Raw genomic sequence first — 15,981 nt, 5'->3', positions numbered from 1 at the left:
GGTGTTTATCAATTCCAGCTATAAATGATATCTAAAGATATATATCTTTTTCTGATTTTGAGTTTCTTCATGTTGTTTGATCATCCCTAGTTTTATCAATATTCCTGAGAATCACATTATGTCATTTTCTTCTGTCAGGGTCATGTTCCATTGTGTACATAGGTCTCTTTTTCTTTATCCATTTATCTCCCCATCAATATGTTTATTTCCACTTTTTGGCTGTTGTAAAGTGCAGTCCAGTGCATGCTTGGTTGCACATGTATTTCAAAATGTTTTCTTCTCAAAAATTCCTTGGATTGGTTCTGCAAGATCTTCTAGTAGCTTTATTTTTATTTAGGTGTGTTAGACGCTCAGTCGTGTCCGATTCTTTGTGACCCCATGGTTTGTAGCCCGCCAGGCTCCTCTGTCCGTGGGATATTCCTGACCCAAGGATCAAACCCACTTCTCCTGTCTCTCCTGCATTGGCAGGCAGGCGCCACTCGGGAAGCTCTTTTTGTTTATGGACATAATGCAACTCAACTTACTTAAACATCTACAGTGGAAAACAAGTGCTGCCATCTGCTGCTTCACCAGTTTTTTGCAGTCTTGGGTTTTTCTCCACTGCTCTCGGTAGGTGAGAGAGAACTATTTTTGTTATTTCCTCTGATAGAGGGTAAGGAACGTCACGCTATCATTTCCTATTAAAAGAGCTGCCTGAGTGACTCCTGTACACCAGGATCTGCACTGAGCACTTGACACACATTCTCTCTTTTTTTTTTTAATACAAATTTATTTATTTTAATTGGAGGCTAATTACTTTACAATATTATAGTGGTTTTGCCATACATTGACATGAATCTGCCATGGGTGTACATGTGTTCCCCATCCTGATCCCTTCTCCCACCTCTCTCCCCATAGCCTCCCTCTGGGTCATCCCAGTGCACCAGCCCTGAGCACCCTGTATTATGCATCGAACCTGGACTGGCGATGATAATATATGATTATCATATATTATATCATATATTATTATATCATATATTATCACATATGATAATATACATGTTTCAATGCCATTCTCCCAAATCATCCCACCCGGGCCCTCTCCCACAGAGTCCAAAAGACTGTTCTATACATCTGTGTCTCTTTTGCTGTCTTGCATACAGGGTTATTGTTACCATCTTTCTAAATTCCATATATATGCGTTACTATACTGTATTGGTGTTTTTCTTTCTGGCTTACTTCACTCTGTGTAATAGGCTCCAGTTTCATCTACCTCATTAGAACTGATTCAAATGTATTCTTTTTAATGGCTGAGTAATACTCCATTGTGTATATGTACCACAGCTTTCTTATCCATTCATCTGCTGATGGACATCTAGGTTGCTTCCATGTCCTGGCTATTATAAACAGTGCTGCGATGAACATTGGGGTACACGTGTCTCTTTCAATTCTGGTTTCCTCAGTGTGTATGCCCAGCAGTGGGATTGCTGGGTCGTATGGCAGTTCTATTTCCAGTTTTTTAAGGAATCTCCACACTGTTCTCCATAGTGGCTATACTAGTTTGCATTCCCACCAACAGTTGCCACACATTCTCATTTGCTTATCACGACATCATATGAGAAAAGTACTATTATAAGACCCATTTCACAGGCCAAGAAATTCATGTTTTAAAAGGTCAGTAAGTAGTGGGAAGTCAAATTTAAACCCAGGTCTATCTCCCAAGCTATAAAGTTGGGAAACTATTTTGCTGGGTCCCAAAATAACATGTCACCATTTTCAAACTTTACAATAAGACCCTGAAAGATACTTTGCCAATCTGTATTTACTGCAAAATATGAGAATTTTCTATTTTTTAAGTGTAATTCCTCCAGTATCTGTCCAACAAATTGTGATAATTTATTTGAGTTATCAAATGGTCCTTCTTTTAGGCCCACATAAGTAGTACTTTAATTTGCAAGAAAAAACTTTACCTGGAAATAGACAACCTTATAGGATATTAAAGAGCCAGATCTTCAAATGCAGTATGTTTTAGACAAATCTTTTCCCTTTCAAGTCCTATCTGCTCCAAACCATCTCCTTTTTGCTTCCCTGTTTCAGTCATTGAGATTCAAAACCTGAAAACTGTCCCTTGAACTAGACAATGCATCATTCCTAAGACAGCATGGTGCTATAGTATCCTAGCTCCAAAAGCTACATGGCTCATTACTCTTGCCTACTTTGTACACTTGAAAAATCCATTTTCCATCTTCTCCATTGGCAAAAGCTAAGACAACATTGAGTTTTTGAATTCAACTTTACTAAAACCTGAAAGAAATTAAAGAGAAAATAGGAACAAGTATAAACATTAATAATGGGTTTCCTGCCATTTGGATCATAGACCACCCCCCTCTTTTTTTTTTTTAACCATTTGCAGTATCTCTTCACGGCTTCCCAGGAGGTACAGTGGTAAATAATCTGCCTGCCAATACAGGAGACCCAAGAGTCATGGGTTCGATTCCTGGGTGGGGAAGATCCCTTGGAAGATGAAATGGTAACCCACTCCACTCTTGCCTAGAAAACTGCGTGGACTGTGGAACCTGGCGGGCTACAGTCCGTGGGCTCTCCGAAGAGTCGGACACGACTTAACGACTGAGCATGCATGCAGTAGTTCTTCAGGTCTTTCCAGGAAGAAGGAGTCGTGCTCCGGCCAGCCAGAAGGCGTCGCCCTCGTGCCCTAGCGGAGGCTCAGGCCAACCGGGCCACGCTCCGCTGCTGCATGCGCAGGCGCAGAGGGCTCTTCCGTCGCCTGGCTGGGATGCAGCTGTTAGGCTACGGGTTGAGGCTGCTTGAAGCTGGATCTGGTTCTCGGGCTGTCACCCGGCTCCCTTTGGGCGACATGCCTAAGAAATGTGGTGCGACGAACAAGGCCAGTGGCAATTCCCGTGGCCGCGGGAGGGTGGGCCGCAGGAATGCTGGTTGAGGAGCGCGGGACACGCGGGTGGGTAGAAGCTCCGCTAACCGCTTGTTGTCTCCGAGTCCCAGGCCTCCTTCTCCCCACCCGACTCGGCTGCGCCGCAGGCCACCCGGAGAGGTCGAGCACCTGGGCCGGCGTCGCGCGTGCCTCTCCCCGAGCGGTGACTGCCGCCCCTCCGGCCTCGCTCTCGCACTCCCAGGCTCGCGCTTCGTGTTCCGGCAGCGCGGTGTGGCCTGTACTTCCCTGGGAGGCTCTCGCCAGCGTTCAGTCCCCTTTCCTTCCCTCGACTGTCTTCCCACCCCTCCGTCGGGAACCCACCACTTCCCATTTCCCTTTCACTGTCTCTACAGGGCCGATTTCGGTTGGTTCCTAAGACTCGGCTCTAAATTTGCTTCCTGCTGGGAGCTTCCCCGTCGTCCCGAGGCCGAACTGCCTCCTCCTTCGCTGCGCGGTGATGCCCCGTGGATGTGTGGTCGGCGCTCCTAGCACAGTGTACCAGTCCACAGTCCGGGCTCCTTGAGGGCAAGGGCCATGTGTCCTTATTCAATCTTTACTCATCCTTTGCCTCCACACCCCCCTGGTGCGCAGTTTATGTTTGTTGAGTGGAAAGTTCCTAGTACAGCTTCTGACACATAGTAGTTCTTTAAATCAGCTTCCCGGGTGGCTCAGCGGCGACGAGTTCGCCTGCCAGTGCAGGAGACAGAGATCCGATCCCTGGGTTGGGAAGATCCTCTTTAGGAAGAAGTGGCAACCCACTCCAGTATTCTAGCCTGGGAAATCCTATGAACAGAGGAGCCTGGCGGGCTACAGTCCCTGCGGTAGGAAAGAGTCAGACACGACTTAGCGGCTAAATAACAATAAGTCCTTTAAATACCACTGTTGTTCCTTTTTTCTCCACCCCTCCCCTCTTATAAACACGTCCAGCCGTGGTTGTTCACAAACGTTCAACTTGTGCTGCTTAAAATACAAAGATAAATAATGAATAGTCGCTGCCCCTGAGGAATGGGAAATGCAAAGGAACCGGCTCTAAGGTTTACCAAGGCAGGAAAAAAACAGTGGAGTTGATGGGGAGGCTTTGTGGAATAATTGATTTGAGCCGTGAAAGATGTTGGAAGACCATTCTAGATGACCAGAAATCCTTGGACATGACTAATCAGCCTGATTTGCCTTGGTTAAGGGTGAAAAGGAATCCTGGCAGGATCAAATGCGTGGGAAAGTGTTTTGTAAACTGTGAAGCTGTACTGTGATTGTTCTTGTCGTTTTAGGGTAAAAACCAGAGCAAGGAACCAGAGAGACCACTTCCTCCCTTAGGTCCTGTGACAGTTGATCCTAAAGGTGGTGTCAGCATAGCCATCCATGCCAAACCGGGTTCCAAACAAAATGCTGTGACAGGTATACTTGGACCCTGGGGTAGGGATCTTGTATGAAGGACTCAGCTGTCCCCTGCTCCATCCTTCTTTTGCCTTAGTTTGCTGAAAATTTATCCTGTATGGTCAAGTGTATTTTTCACGTCTGCAGTTAGAGGCTCCTCCGTTTTTAAACTCTGAATTCTAATTTAAAGGTATAATCTAGTGCTTAAAACTGAATACGTATATATTTAAAGCATACCAAGTTAGATGAAAAACCACTGAACACTGTCTTTTTTAATATTTTATTAGCCAGTATTGTGGTGATCAGTTCAAAATACAAATATTGAATCATTATGCTGTACAGCTGTTATATGTCAATCATACCTCAGTTTTAAAAAAGGTATTTTAGAAAGAACTTATACAGAAACATATGTAGCCTAGATGATTCTTAGTTTGTCCTATTCCAAAAGTAGAAACGTTCAGAGAAAGATGTTTCGGTTATTTTTTAATGATCATTGGTCCAAGGAGGGAGAGAACCTGATGATCAACACCTGTGTGAGCTTTTCAGTCCAGGCTATGCAAAATATTTCTGGGCCCAGTTCTTTCATCTGTCAGATGAGATAGTTGGCCTGTTATAAGCTTTTAAGCTATTCCCTGGACCCCCAAAATTGCCTCAGGGTTCTCTGTGGTGGGCACAGGTGAGGTAAGCAGAGAGGACTCTTGAGAACTGTTGACATTTGCTTTAAATGTTGGAATTTCAGGGGAAATTGAGTGGAGGTGGGGGATTCGGAGTGGGGGAAAAAGTTTGAAAAGCACTGATCTGAGTAGTCTTGATTGTCTTTGTCACCCACTAAAGCTCTGTATTCCAATTTTTTTAATATTTTGAAAACAAGACCTCAGAATTGGGGTGCTGGGCCTGGTTTGTGCTTATGGCCATGTTAGCGTGGCTGTGTGTTGGCTGTCCCCTCCTTAGCCAGCATTTTCTAAGTAGTCGCTGTGGACACTGTCTCTGCATACTGTTGGAATACCATGTTTCATCAGATATAATTGGCCATCAACTGTAAGGTACACACGGTACTTTATGTACCAGTAAGACAGACAAAATCCACATCAACTAAACGTTTTCTTTCCCATCTAACACCTGGATTTCAAAGATACTAAAATTGGAAAACTGCATCATAAAATCAGTGACAGGATAGGAGAAGGGTTGTTCTACTGTCTCATTTCTGTGGACTGTGGCCATGTTTACACAGGCGAGATGAATGAGTATGGAAATGCCTGGGTAACCCCAAATGTAGGACTAGCTCAAGCTCATTTGCAAACTGCTTTGAATATATACTCCTCTCAGAAATGACATGGAGGACTGCAGGCAGGTTGCTCTTTATGAAGGCTGTATTGATGAGGAAGCCTGAACCACTTCAGAAAGCAGTGTTCATTGTCCCTGGATTTCAAAGCATGAATTCAAGTTTATTTTTGAATCACAACATCACTTTGTAGCTATGTGACCCTGAACACATTACTTCTCGGTTCCAGTTTCCTCATTTGTAAAATGGAGATGATAAACTATAGGAATAAAGTTATTATTGGTAAAGCCCTTAAAATATGTTTGTGTGCCCTTAAACTTGGTGTAAGTGCTATGTAGCTGTTAACTAAATAAATACATTTTAAAAACATCAGAGAGGCATTTCACTGAGGTGAACCTAATGCAGTGCTGCCACTTCCCTAATGAGGAAACTCTGAACAGCCCTGTACAATCTGTGAGCTACCTCATTCACTCATTTCTCAGTGACTGCTGGGCTAAAGCCCAGCTCCCCTGACTCCTTGCCTGGGGCTCTTCCTATCAGACCAGGTGCAGTTTCCAGCTCCTAATTCCAGATTATTGCTCAGGACTCTGTGGGCCCACCTTGGTCAGCAGGTGAAAACCAATTTTCTTCTCTGGGTTTCTATAATGGAAGTAGCATGTTTATGTTCCTTTAACTGATGAGCTTCATCATTCTTCATTCAGCAGTTATTCACTGAATCCCTACTGTATGCCAGACAAATGCAAATGCTTTTACAAAATATCCCCACTTCATGAAGAAAAGGAACTCTATGAGGATCTGTTCTCATTCCAGACGTGACAACCGAGGCTGTGAGTGTAGCCATTGCCGCACCTCCGACAGAGGGAGAGGCTAACGCGGAGCTGTGTCGCTATCTTTCCAAAGTCTTAGAACTCAGGAAGAGTGATGTGGTTTTGGATAAGGTAGGCCTCTCTTTCTCTCAACATCTTTGAGTACTACATCAGTCATTACTTTTAAAACACCAATTTTTTTCTTTTCAAAATAATTGAAAAACCAGTTGTTTTTAACTCTCGTATACATTTAATCACCAAAAATCTATAATTCTTCCTACTCCCCTTCCTCCCAAATGCCTTAGTCCTTCTGAGTTCATGCCTGTACCTGCTCTGTCAGATTAAACTTGCTTGTCTCTTCCCTCATCACCTTAGTAGAAACATCTAAAATGCTTCCTGTTGTTTGTAATCTCCATTAGTGAGTCCATCAAGCACATCTGGTCCAGCATGTACTTGCTCACTGGGAGACACTCATTAAAGAGATGGCTCATACAAAGTCATTAATACTTCTGCACTAGAAGGGTCTGCACTAGAGGTGGTGATCAAAATCACCTGGGAATGATTTCTAAAACATGGGTTCCTGGGCATTACCTCAGGCTTACTCAAATAGAATCTGTAGGAGTAAGACCCACTCAAGCTTATATTTCTTACAACTCTGCTTGTTTTCCAGTGCTATATTCTGTAGCTCCCATCCAGGATCCAGTGGGCACTGAGTCATTGATTAGTAGGCTTCCCCTAAGCAGGAAATGGCAACCCACTCCAGTATCCTTGCCTGGAAAATCTCATGGACAGAGGAGCCTGGTGGGCTGCAGTCCATGGGGTCGCAAAGAGTCGGGCACGACTGAGTGACGAACACCAACACCTAAGCATCCATATCATCAGGCCATGCCCCTCCGAATCTCCTCCACAGCAGGTCATTTCTGATTTTCTGCCAGCGCGCATGCCCTAACATCTGCCTAAAAGCCCTCCCCATGCTTCCACCTGTGCAGCTTCTACCCATCTAGATAAATACCTGCTCAGAATTTACTTTCTTTAAAGGATGTTTCTAAACAAATCCTTCTTATAGTTGTCTTAATCGGTTGTGGGATCATAGCACTTGGATATGTGGTCACTTTTTGTTTGGAATTTTTCAGAAATGTGTAACAGTATAGAGAATAGCAATCCTATATTAAGAATTATTTTTAATCAAAGTTTATATTAAATTGCAATATTTGTTTTGGTAATTTAAACAAAAGTATTACTTGAAAACAGAATATTGTACGTCCAGATTCCATACTCATTTTGAAAATGCCTAATTTTTATTACTACAGAATTGATGTATGAAGGTAAAACCTCTGGGGAATTGTAAAAGAAAAAGAAAAAAAGTACTGAACCGGAATCTGTCTTTGGATAGACCAGAAATGGCTAGGAGAAAGCAGCACTAAGCTACCAGGAAAACTAGCCCACCTGTGACAGCCCCACAAGGACACGGTGGTGTATCCTCAGCAACTGAAGTCTGCTGTCACTAATAGCATTAGAAAGTTTAGTGTGTTGTCCTGACACCGATTTTTCCTTTTGGTCCAGGGTGGTAAATCTCGTGAAAAAGTGGTGAAGCTTTTGGCCTCCACACCTCCGGAAGAGATCTTGGAGAAATTGAAAAAGCAAGTTGAAAAGAAATAAAAGCAAGAAATGAAAAGTACGTCCTTGAGAAACTTTTTTTATTGCTAATGATGGAGAGACTGTTAAAATACACTTAAATACACAGAATGTGTAAATATATTTTATAAGAACAGGACTCAAAAAAGAAGTATGAAGATTAAAAGTACCGGACATGGAACTTAGGTTCTCAAATCCCTGATCCCAAACAGCTCGGGACATGTTACTCTGTTTTCACAGAATTACAGAGTACAGAACTGGAAAGGATATTTAGGATGACCTGATTCAGCCCCTTTCATTTTGTGATGAGGCTTCTGACTTCAGAAGTTGAGAGTATTCAGGATCACTTGGTGCAAGATGGCAACTAGAACTTAGATCCTTTGGCTTCTAGCTGAATGCAGTTTATCCTGGTTGTAAATTAAAATGGTAATATTTCCACAGCAATTACTGGAATTCTGGGGACTGCCTTCTAATCCAGTTTAAAAGTGACAGAGGAAACCTGTCACACTGCTTCGTAGTGTCACTTTATATTTTAAAATGCTTATGTAAATGGCTTCCCTGGTATCTTAGCTGGTCAAGAATCCACCTACAATGCAGGAGACCCTGGTTCAATTCCTGGGTCAGGAAGATCCACTGAAGAAGGGATAGGCTACCCACTCCAGTATTCTTGGGCTTCCCTGGTGGCTCAGCTGGTAAAGAATCCGCCTGCAATGCAGGAGACCTGGGTTCGATCCCTGGGTTGGGAAGATACCCTGGAAAAGGGAACAGCTACCCACTCCAGTATTCTGGCCTAAAGAATTCCATGCATTGTGTAGTTCATGGGGTCACAAAGAGTCAAACACGATTGAGCGACTTTCACTTTTATGTAAATGCAGCATTTTTTTGTCTTTTTAAAATTCTGTTGAGCATTTTGTTAAAAAGAACAATCAAGACTTGCAATTTAGAGAGTTCCCTGGCAGTCCAGTGGTTAGGACTCAGCACTTTCACTGCCACGGCCCAGGCTCAATCCCGGGTCAGGAAACTCAGATCTCATGAGCGGAAGACTACCAAGCAAAGAAAAAAAAAAAGATTTGTAATTTCATGTTAATATTCCTCTTGGATGGTAACTCCAGTCATCAAATCTGTTGTCCTTATGAATCTCCTAAGATCTTCAAAAGAAGACAGACGATCTGGAAACTATTTTCAATACTTGTGAAACCCTGTCCTGTCAGAAGTCATATCTATATTGAGGCTTCAAAAACTAATAATAAGTATCTTGTTTTTAAATGTTCAATACAAACTATAGTAATTAAGGTAATCTAAATAATTACTAACTTTGCTGATGGAAGAGTTGATTTGCAGTTGTCTGCTTTGTCTAATAAGTACATGAGAAAAACCTGATAGACAAAAGTTTTTAAAAATATAAAATCCACTAAAAGGACCAATAATAAAAATGATGGATGGTAAAAGAACTGGGAGCCACTTGTCCGGTACAACTTATTTTGTTGAGAGGAACCAAGGACAATCAGTGCGGCGGCTCATCCGAAATCAGAGTAAAGGGCAGAGCACAGGTTGCACTCAGCTCCCTTCTCTTACGCCGTCTGCCGCCAGATGTGCTCTGCTTTACGTGGTCTTGGCTTCAGAATCCTTTCTGTTCTTTTTCAACACTATTCTGGTGTGTGCGCTACAGGCATTTTTTTACTTGTGGTCTTTACATGAATCCTTGTTTGTTAGGATGCTTTCCCTGATAAGTAACAGAAACCTAACTCATCTGGCTTAAGCAGTGAAGGGATTTATTAGCTCACATACCTGAAAAGTCTCAGAGGCAGGGTTTACTTAGGGGTTGGTTTGGCTCATCAGCAGTTCAGTGATGTCATAAAGGACCCACCTACTTTCCTTCCTGACTTACTTCAGCAGTGCCAGCTTTACCCTCAGGCCCACTTCCTTCCTGGAGGCAAAAAGGCAGCAGTTTTGGGCTTCTCATCCACCTATCCAGTTGGAAAAAGGGCCTCTCATAAGAGCTTTGGTATTTCTTTTCCAAAAGCTCTCCATCAGCTTCTCCTTGTATCTTGGCCCAGATCAGGTCACACGAAGTTTCTAAACCAGCCCCTATTGTCAGAGAATGCCAGGTTGTAACACAAGGTGCCTAAACCAGTGACTAATGAGGAGAGTTACTCTCACTGTTTTACACTAATCAGGGTCCATCCTAGAGCTGGAGATGGGCTCAGCCTAAACAGAAACAGGAGAGAGCAGAGAAGGGGAAGTACTTGAATACAAATTAGGAAAACTTACAGAAATAGGAGTCTGGATAGGAGTAACATATCTACCACAATCATCTATTTAAATAGCCATATTTTAACATAGGAACGTTTTTGCCTAGTCACTTTTTTTTTGAGAAACGCACTGTATCTTTTGAAAAAAGAACATCCAGTCATCAAAAGCAGTTGCCAGAGGTAGTAACTGGTCCAGGAGCTGTATCTGGGGACATGATTTCCCTTTCTTCCTCAGCGAACAAGGTTGCCTTTTAGCAGTCTGTGCTCTCCTGACCTGCACAGGAGGGCTGTTCCCCATTAATAACAATCACAGCTAAGGCCTGGGTACCTTGACCTGATGTGAAAGTGTAGTTAATGCAGCTTTCTTCAGCTGGACCCTGTTCTTCCTCCAAGAACATTAAGACAGGCCCAGTGACCTAGGACAAGGATACAAAACCCCCACCCCTATAACATGTGTCAGATAATATGATTATAGCTCTGCCTTCCCCCCATTAAATTTAAGTGACTGCTGTGTTTCTTGTCGTATCTGTTGTCCTGAGGGTCCAGCCTTTCAGGCAGCCCATGAACAAGGTCTGAAAGATACTTATCCAACTCTGGTGATAATATCATGGTGGTGGTCTAGCAGTGCATATGTAATCTATCATCTTCACTTTAATACATGATAATTACTCTTGCAAAAATGATTTAATTAAGAATAGTAAATTAATAACTTCGGTGCCTGCTGCTTGCCAGACACTGCTAGGTGCTTTGTCTACACTACACTGACCAAATTGGAGGCAGAAACAGGGAGCTTGAACTCCCGATGGCCGTGAGCTCCTCCGCACTAGTTTGCCAGCTGGGGGATGGAGAGAACCAGAGCATGCGGGTGGCACCTTTACAGTGCTTAAAATTCCGAACAGCTAAAGACTCACTAAAGAGCCTCTTGATAAAGGTGAAAGAGGAGAGTGAAAAAGTTGGCTTAAAGCTCAACATTCAGAAAACTAAGATCATGGCATCTGGTCCCATCACTTCATGGAAAATAGATGGGGAAACAGTGGCTAACTTTATTTTCGGGGGCTCCAAAATCACTGCAGATGGTGATTACAACCATGAAATTAAAAAACGGTTACTCCTTGGAAGGAAGATTATGACCAACCTAGACAGCATATTAAAAGGCAGAGACATATTACTTTGTCAACAAAGGTCTGTCTAGGCAAGGCTATGGTTTTTCCAGTGGTCATGTATGGATGTGAGAGTTGGACCATAAAGAGGGCTGAGCACTGAAGAATTGATGCTTTTAAACTGTGGTGTTGGAGAAGACTCTTGAGAGTCCCTTGGACTGCAAGGAAATCCAACCAGTCCGTCCTAAGGGAAATCGGTCCTGGGGGTTCATTGGAAGGACTAATGTTAAAGCTGAAACTCCAGTATTTTGGCCACCTCATGCGAAGAGCTGACTAATTTGAAAAGACCCTGATGTTGGGAAAGATTGAAGGCAGGAGGAAAAGGGGGTGACAGAGGATGAGATGGTTAGATGGCATCACTGACTCAATGGACATGAGTTTGGGTAAACTCCAGGAGTTGGTGATGGACAGGGAGGCCTGGAGTGCTGCGGTTCATGGGATTGCAAAGAGTCGGACACAACTGAACAACTGAACTGAAAGACTCACTTTAGGAGGCAGTACTTCTCTGGGCTTCAGGCCGCCAGCATCCCTCTCTTACATTCTGGACATTCAGTTAGGTAGTTCCTTAACCATAAAGTAGAACAGAAATGTTAGAACCCATCATGGGCCCCTACTTCAGACTTTCTTAATGCCTGTGACTAGAGACAAAGTTTATAAGGCTAGATTTTCAGTTTACATCCAAAAGGTGGCACCATAACGCAACAGCAGAAACCCACACACAGTTTAAAGAAGGGAATGGATTCTCAATTCCTTCTGAAATGAGTACTCTTAGGAATCCCTTTCTGTTGTGCCTGACTACCAGTATCAGAATCTCTGGTCCTTCTTGTCTGGTCTCCTCAGAGACATTCCTTAGACTTAATCCCCTCACATTCTGGGTTTAGCACAGACCAGAGTGTTGGCATTATTAACCAGGGCCGGCTGAGTACTCGAGAGGGTGGGTCAGCGCTTTGGTGGAGCCAGCAAGGTCCCAAGTGCCTCCCTTAAGTTTGCAGCTTTCAGATATCCCATCTAGTCACTGTCTTTGAAAACAGAATTGGGCTGGACAACTGACAAGGAATTAAAAGGATGCCAGTTTATTAACTGGAGTGAAGAACACACCTGCCAAATAGACTGTGTAGTGGGATCCTCTAGTGAGTACCTTCTGTCCCTCTGGGAAATCTCTTCAGAGCCTTAGGTTTCCCCAGACATACCTGAGGAATTGGAGCACTGTGGAGGATAAGGGAGCAAATCAAGTCCACAGAACCCCAAGCCTTTAGTCCGATTATAGAACTGTGATGCCAGGACAGTTGCTGCTAGTCACATGTGGATCCTGAGCACCTGAAATGTGGCTAATAAAATCTAAAAAGCATCACAGAAATAAAGGTCCTATTGAAAACAACACAACAGAGAAGAGGCTGAAAATATGACATGGAGTTTAGAGGGCAGGATAAAAGTGAGCAAAGAAAGGAAAATGAGAGATCCAGAAGTCAGACACAGGAAAACCAACACATAGCAGGAGGAGAGAACCGAAGAAATGGAACAAAGATTTGAAGATACAATCAAAATATTGGATAAATAAGATTATTTTACAGAACGAAGGTGTTCCAGGTGAAATATGACAGTGATCAGCAATGAAACACAACCCAGTAAAGTTCTCTGAAGGTACAAAAGCCTGTGGCCATCCAGATAAAAAGTTGAAGTCACAGGGAGGAAGAGAGAAAACATACCTGCAAACTCACATGTTGCTGATGGGAATGTAAATTTCTACACTTCTTTAGGAAATGCAGTATTTATTAAAATGAAATAATACAGGTTTTTTTAACCCAACAGTTCTATTTTTGAGACCACCCCAACAGAACACACAAGAGCGTCAGGGGATATATGGATAAAAGCAACATGGCATAGTAGAGGCAAAAAAGGAGACCGAAGTGTCTACCTATTGGAGAATGGTCATATAATCAATGGTATATCCATACCATACCATGTCATGTTATTAAAATTAAGTCATTAATTTTTAATCTATGGCTACTTACCTGGAGTGATGGCTGTTATAATCTGTTGTATGAACAAAGAATTATACACACGTGTGAATTTATATATATATATAAAACCTCAGTTTAATAAAGGAAAAACATATAGACCAAATTTATATAAATTTGTGTGGGCCTGGTAAAAGAGACAGAAGCATTCACAACAGGGCAGAATCACTGGTTAGGTGCAGATTATTCATTTGTCTAGTTTTACTTTTTACAGTATTATTTTGTATACACACAAAACATATTAGTGAAGGAAACTTTAAAAAGAGAAACACAAACACAAAAAAAGCTCTGGACTTTAGCAGTTAGAGCAGTTTTATTTACCTCTTTCAAAGAGGCAGGAGATCCTTTAGTGAGTTAAAAGCACAGTATAAAAAAACCATGAGATCATCATCACATCGTCCCCTCAAGGCATCTCAGAAGTCACTGAAACCCGGAGAAAACCTAACTGGTAATTAATACATGGGGCTCTCCATACCCCCTGGGGCCAGGAGTGAAAACAACTGAATTAGCCCATGAGTACACAGAGACACTGGAGATCTGTGAGCTGCACTTTATGTAATCACGTCGGCCGAGGTACCCACTCTATTTCTGGAGGCACAAACCTGATGCTGACTGGGCACTGAGTCTGTGCCCCACCCATTGATGTTTACTTTGCACAAATGCTTTCACTTAATCCTTCAAGGAGGTGATCAAATCACTTATGAGCAATTTTGATGAGGAACAACTTGTCCTCATTAACCTCCTCCCATGCCATCCCATAAATCTTAAAATCTGAGGGGTGTTATCCACAGCTCATCCCATTTTCCAGTCTGACAGCACTGATAACGAACTACTCAGATAAGCATGTGTCTCTGGCACATGCAGGCCTCAGCAGTGTTACCAGCTGCTGAGGTCACTTCCTCTTCAACCCTGGTATATTCTCAGCAGTCCAACTGAGACCCATGCAGCCAGCATGGCCCTCCCCTGCCATCTCCACAGCTCATGGGATCTCTGCTACCATCCCTATTTTCCCCAAGAGCTGGTCCCAGTAAAGGTGTCAGACTAGAAGGTTACCTTACAGCTGAATGGTATAGTCTACCATCAATTCTTCGGCGACTGTGCAACCCCATAGACAGCAGCCCACTAGGCTCCCCCATCCCTGGTGTTCTCCAGTCAAGAACAGGCCCCAAAATAATTTGATGTAGCAAGACCCAGGAAAATATGTTTAGCTATTACAGCATGTCAAACCGAATAGGTCTGAATTCTTAAGCATTAATCTAAAAATTAATATCATTAATTTCTACAGATGTCAAGAATATTTACTACTGTTGGTCTTAATTTATTCTAAGCTCAAAACTGGAAAATTTTTTAAAATATCTAAGTTTATAAATCTAAACAGAGGAAACATTCTCTGAGTGACCTATATAATTAGATTTTTCACACAGAATTAACCAAAGCCTGATGTATTTCAAAGTTCCCATTTATATATATTATTTATCAAATATATGTATTTAATATGTATTTTATTGGGCTCCAAAATCACTGCAGATGGTGACTGCAGCCATGAAATTAAAAGATGCTTACTCCTTGGGAGAAAAGCTATGACAAACCTAGAGAGCGTATTAAAAAGCAGAGACATTACTGTGCAGACAAAGGTCCGTCTTGTCAAAGCTCTGGTTTTTCCAGTAGTCATGTATGGTCCATGTATGGACCATAAAGCTGAGTGCTGAAGAATTGATGCTTTTGAACTATTGTGCTGGAGAAGACTCTTGACAGTCCCTTCGACTGCAAGGAGATCAAAGCAGTCAATCCTAAAGGAAATCAGTCCTGAATATTCATTGGAAGGACTGATGCTGAAGCCCCAATACTTTGGCCACCTGATGCAAAGAACTGACTCCTTAGAAAAGACCCTGATGCTGGGAAAGATTAAAGGCAGGAGGAGATGGGGACAATAGAGGATGAGATGGTTGGACGGCATCACCAAGTTGATGGACATGAGTTTGAGCAAGCTCCGGGAGTGGGTGATAGAGAAGCCTGGCATGCAGCAGTCCATGGGGTTACAGAGTCAGACACGACTGAGTGATTGAACTGATATCAAATAAGCTTCTTTGGTTAAAATACAGGACAATGAAAGAAAAAACCCAAAGAAACTTTTCAGTGAATTTATATATATATATAAAATATATAAATATATATATAATATGTCAATTTATCTAACATTACCAGAGTCAGTGCTTTCACACATAGCATTTCCAGCTAACTGAAGTTTTCTAACAAGCCACCTCAAACTGGGAGTATTTATTTCCTAACAAGAACAAAAATTCCCTTTCACTACAAACAGTAGTGCTAATTAAAAGAAGTCAAAGGTCCAGAGCATAGATTTCAATACATAGCGAAATCTGTGTTTGAGTTGACTGAATCAAACAGAATACAAAGTCTAGGGAATTTTTTAAGGTGTTAAAAACTATTTAGAAACAAAGGGTAGTGCTTTCAATAGAGTTCAAAATTAGTGATATCAGTAATCTTCCGGGTAAAAGATCATTTCC

At 42.4% G+C, this 15,981-nt stretch overlaps 1 protein-coding gene across 3 annotated transcripts; it reads left to right on the top strand.

The window, feature by feature from the left end:
- Window positions 1-2,749: 2,749 nt before the first annotated feature.
- On the top strand, window positions 2,750-9,483 carry LOC104989427 (chromosome unknown open reading frame, human C15orf40). Of its 3 annotated transcripts, none has more exons than XM_010841111.1 (4): window positions 2,750-2,884; window positions 4,198-4,324; window positions 6,396-6,523; window positions 7,955-9,483. In XM_010841111.1, exons 1-4 carry the CDS (start codon window positions 2,774-2,776, stop codon window positions 8,048-8,050), a joined length of 462 nt encoding a protein of 153 aa, XP_010839413.1. In that variant the 5' UTR covers window positions 2,750-2,773; the 3' UTR covers window positions 8,051-9,483. The 3 variants fall into 3 exon arrangements, 1 of the variants encoding a protein (XP_010839413.1); XR_825374.1 differs by having other exon boundaries at window positions 2,760-3,512; XR_825373.1 differs by having other exon boundaries at window positions 2,764-2,956; window positions 7,955-8,068.
- The last annotated feature ends 6,498 nt before the right edge of the window (window positions 9,484-15,981 follow it).

The sequence above is a fragment of the Bison bison genome, unplaced genomic scaffold (assembly GCF_000754665.1).
Source record: "Bison bison bison isolate TAMUID 2011002044 unplaced genomic scaffold, Bison_UMD1.0 scf7180017864155, whole genome shotgun sequence".
Lineage (NCBI taxonomy): Eukaryota > Metazoa > Chordata > Mammalia > Artiodactyla > Bovidae > Bison > Bison bison.
Note: the sequence above shows the minus strand (reverse complement) of the source record. Positions and strands in the feature narration are given on the sequence as shown.

Bases quoted from the DNA above. Each gene is read 5' to 3' on its own strand.
- LOC104989427 (XM_010841111.1), top strand. From the start codon at position 2,774: ATGCAGCTGTTAGGCTACGGGTTGAGGCTGCTTGAAGCTGGATCTGGT. The intron at 2,885-4,197 runs GCCAGTGGCAAT...TTGTCGTTTTAG, and splicing joins AATGTGGTGCGACGAACAAG to GGTAAAAACCAGAGCAAGGA. The intron at 4,325-6,395 runs GTATACTTGGAC...TTCTCATTCCAG, and splicing joins CAAACAAAATGCTGTGACAG to ACGTGACAACCGAGGCTGTG.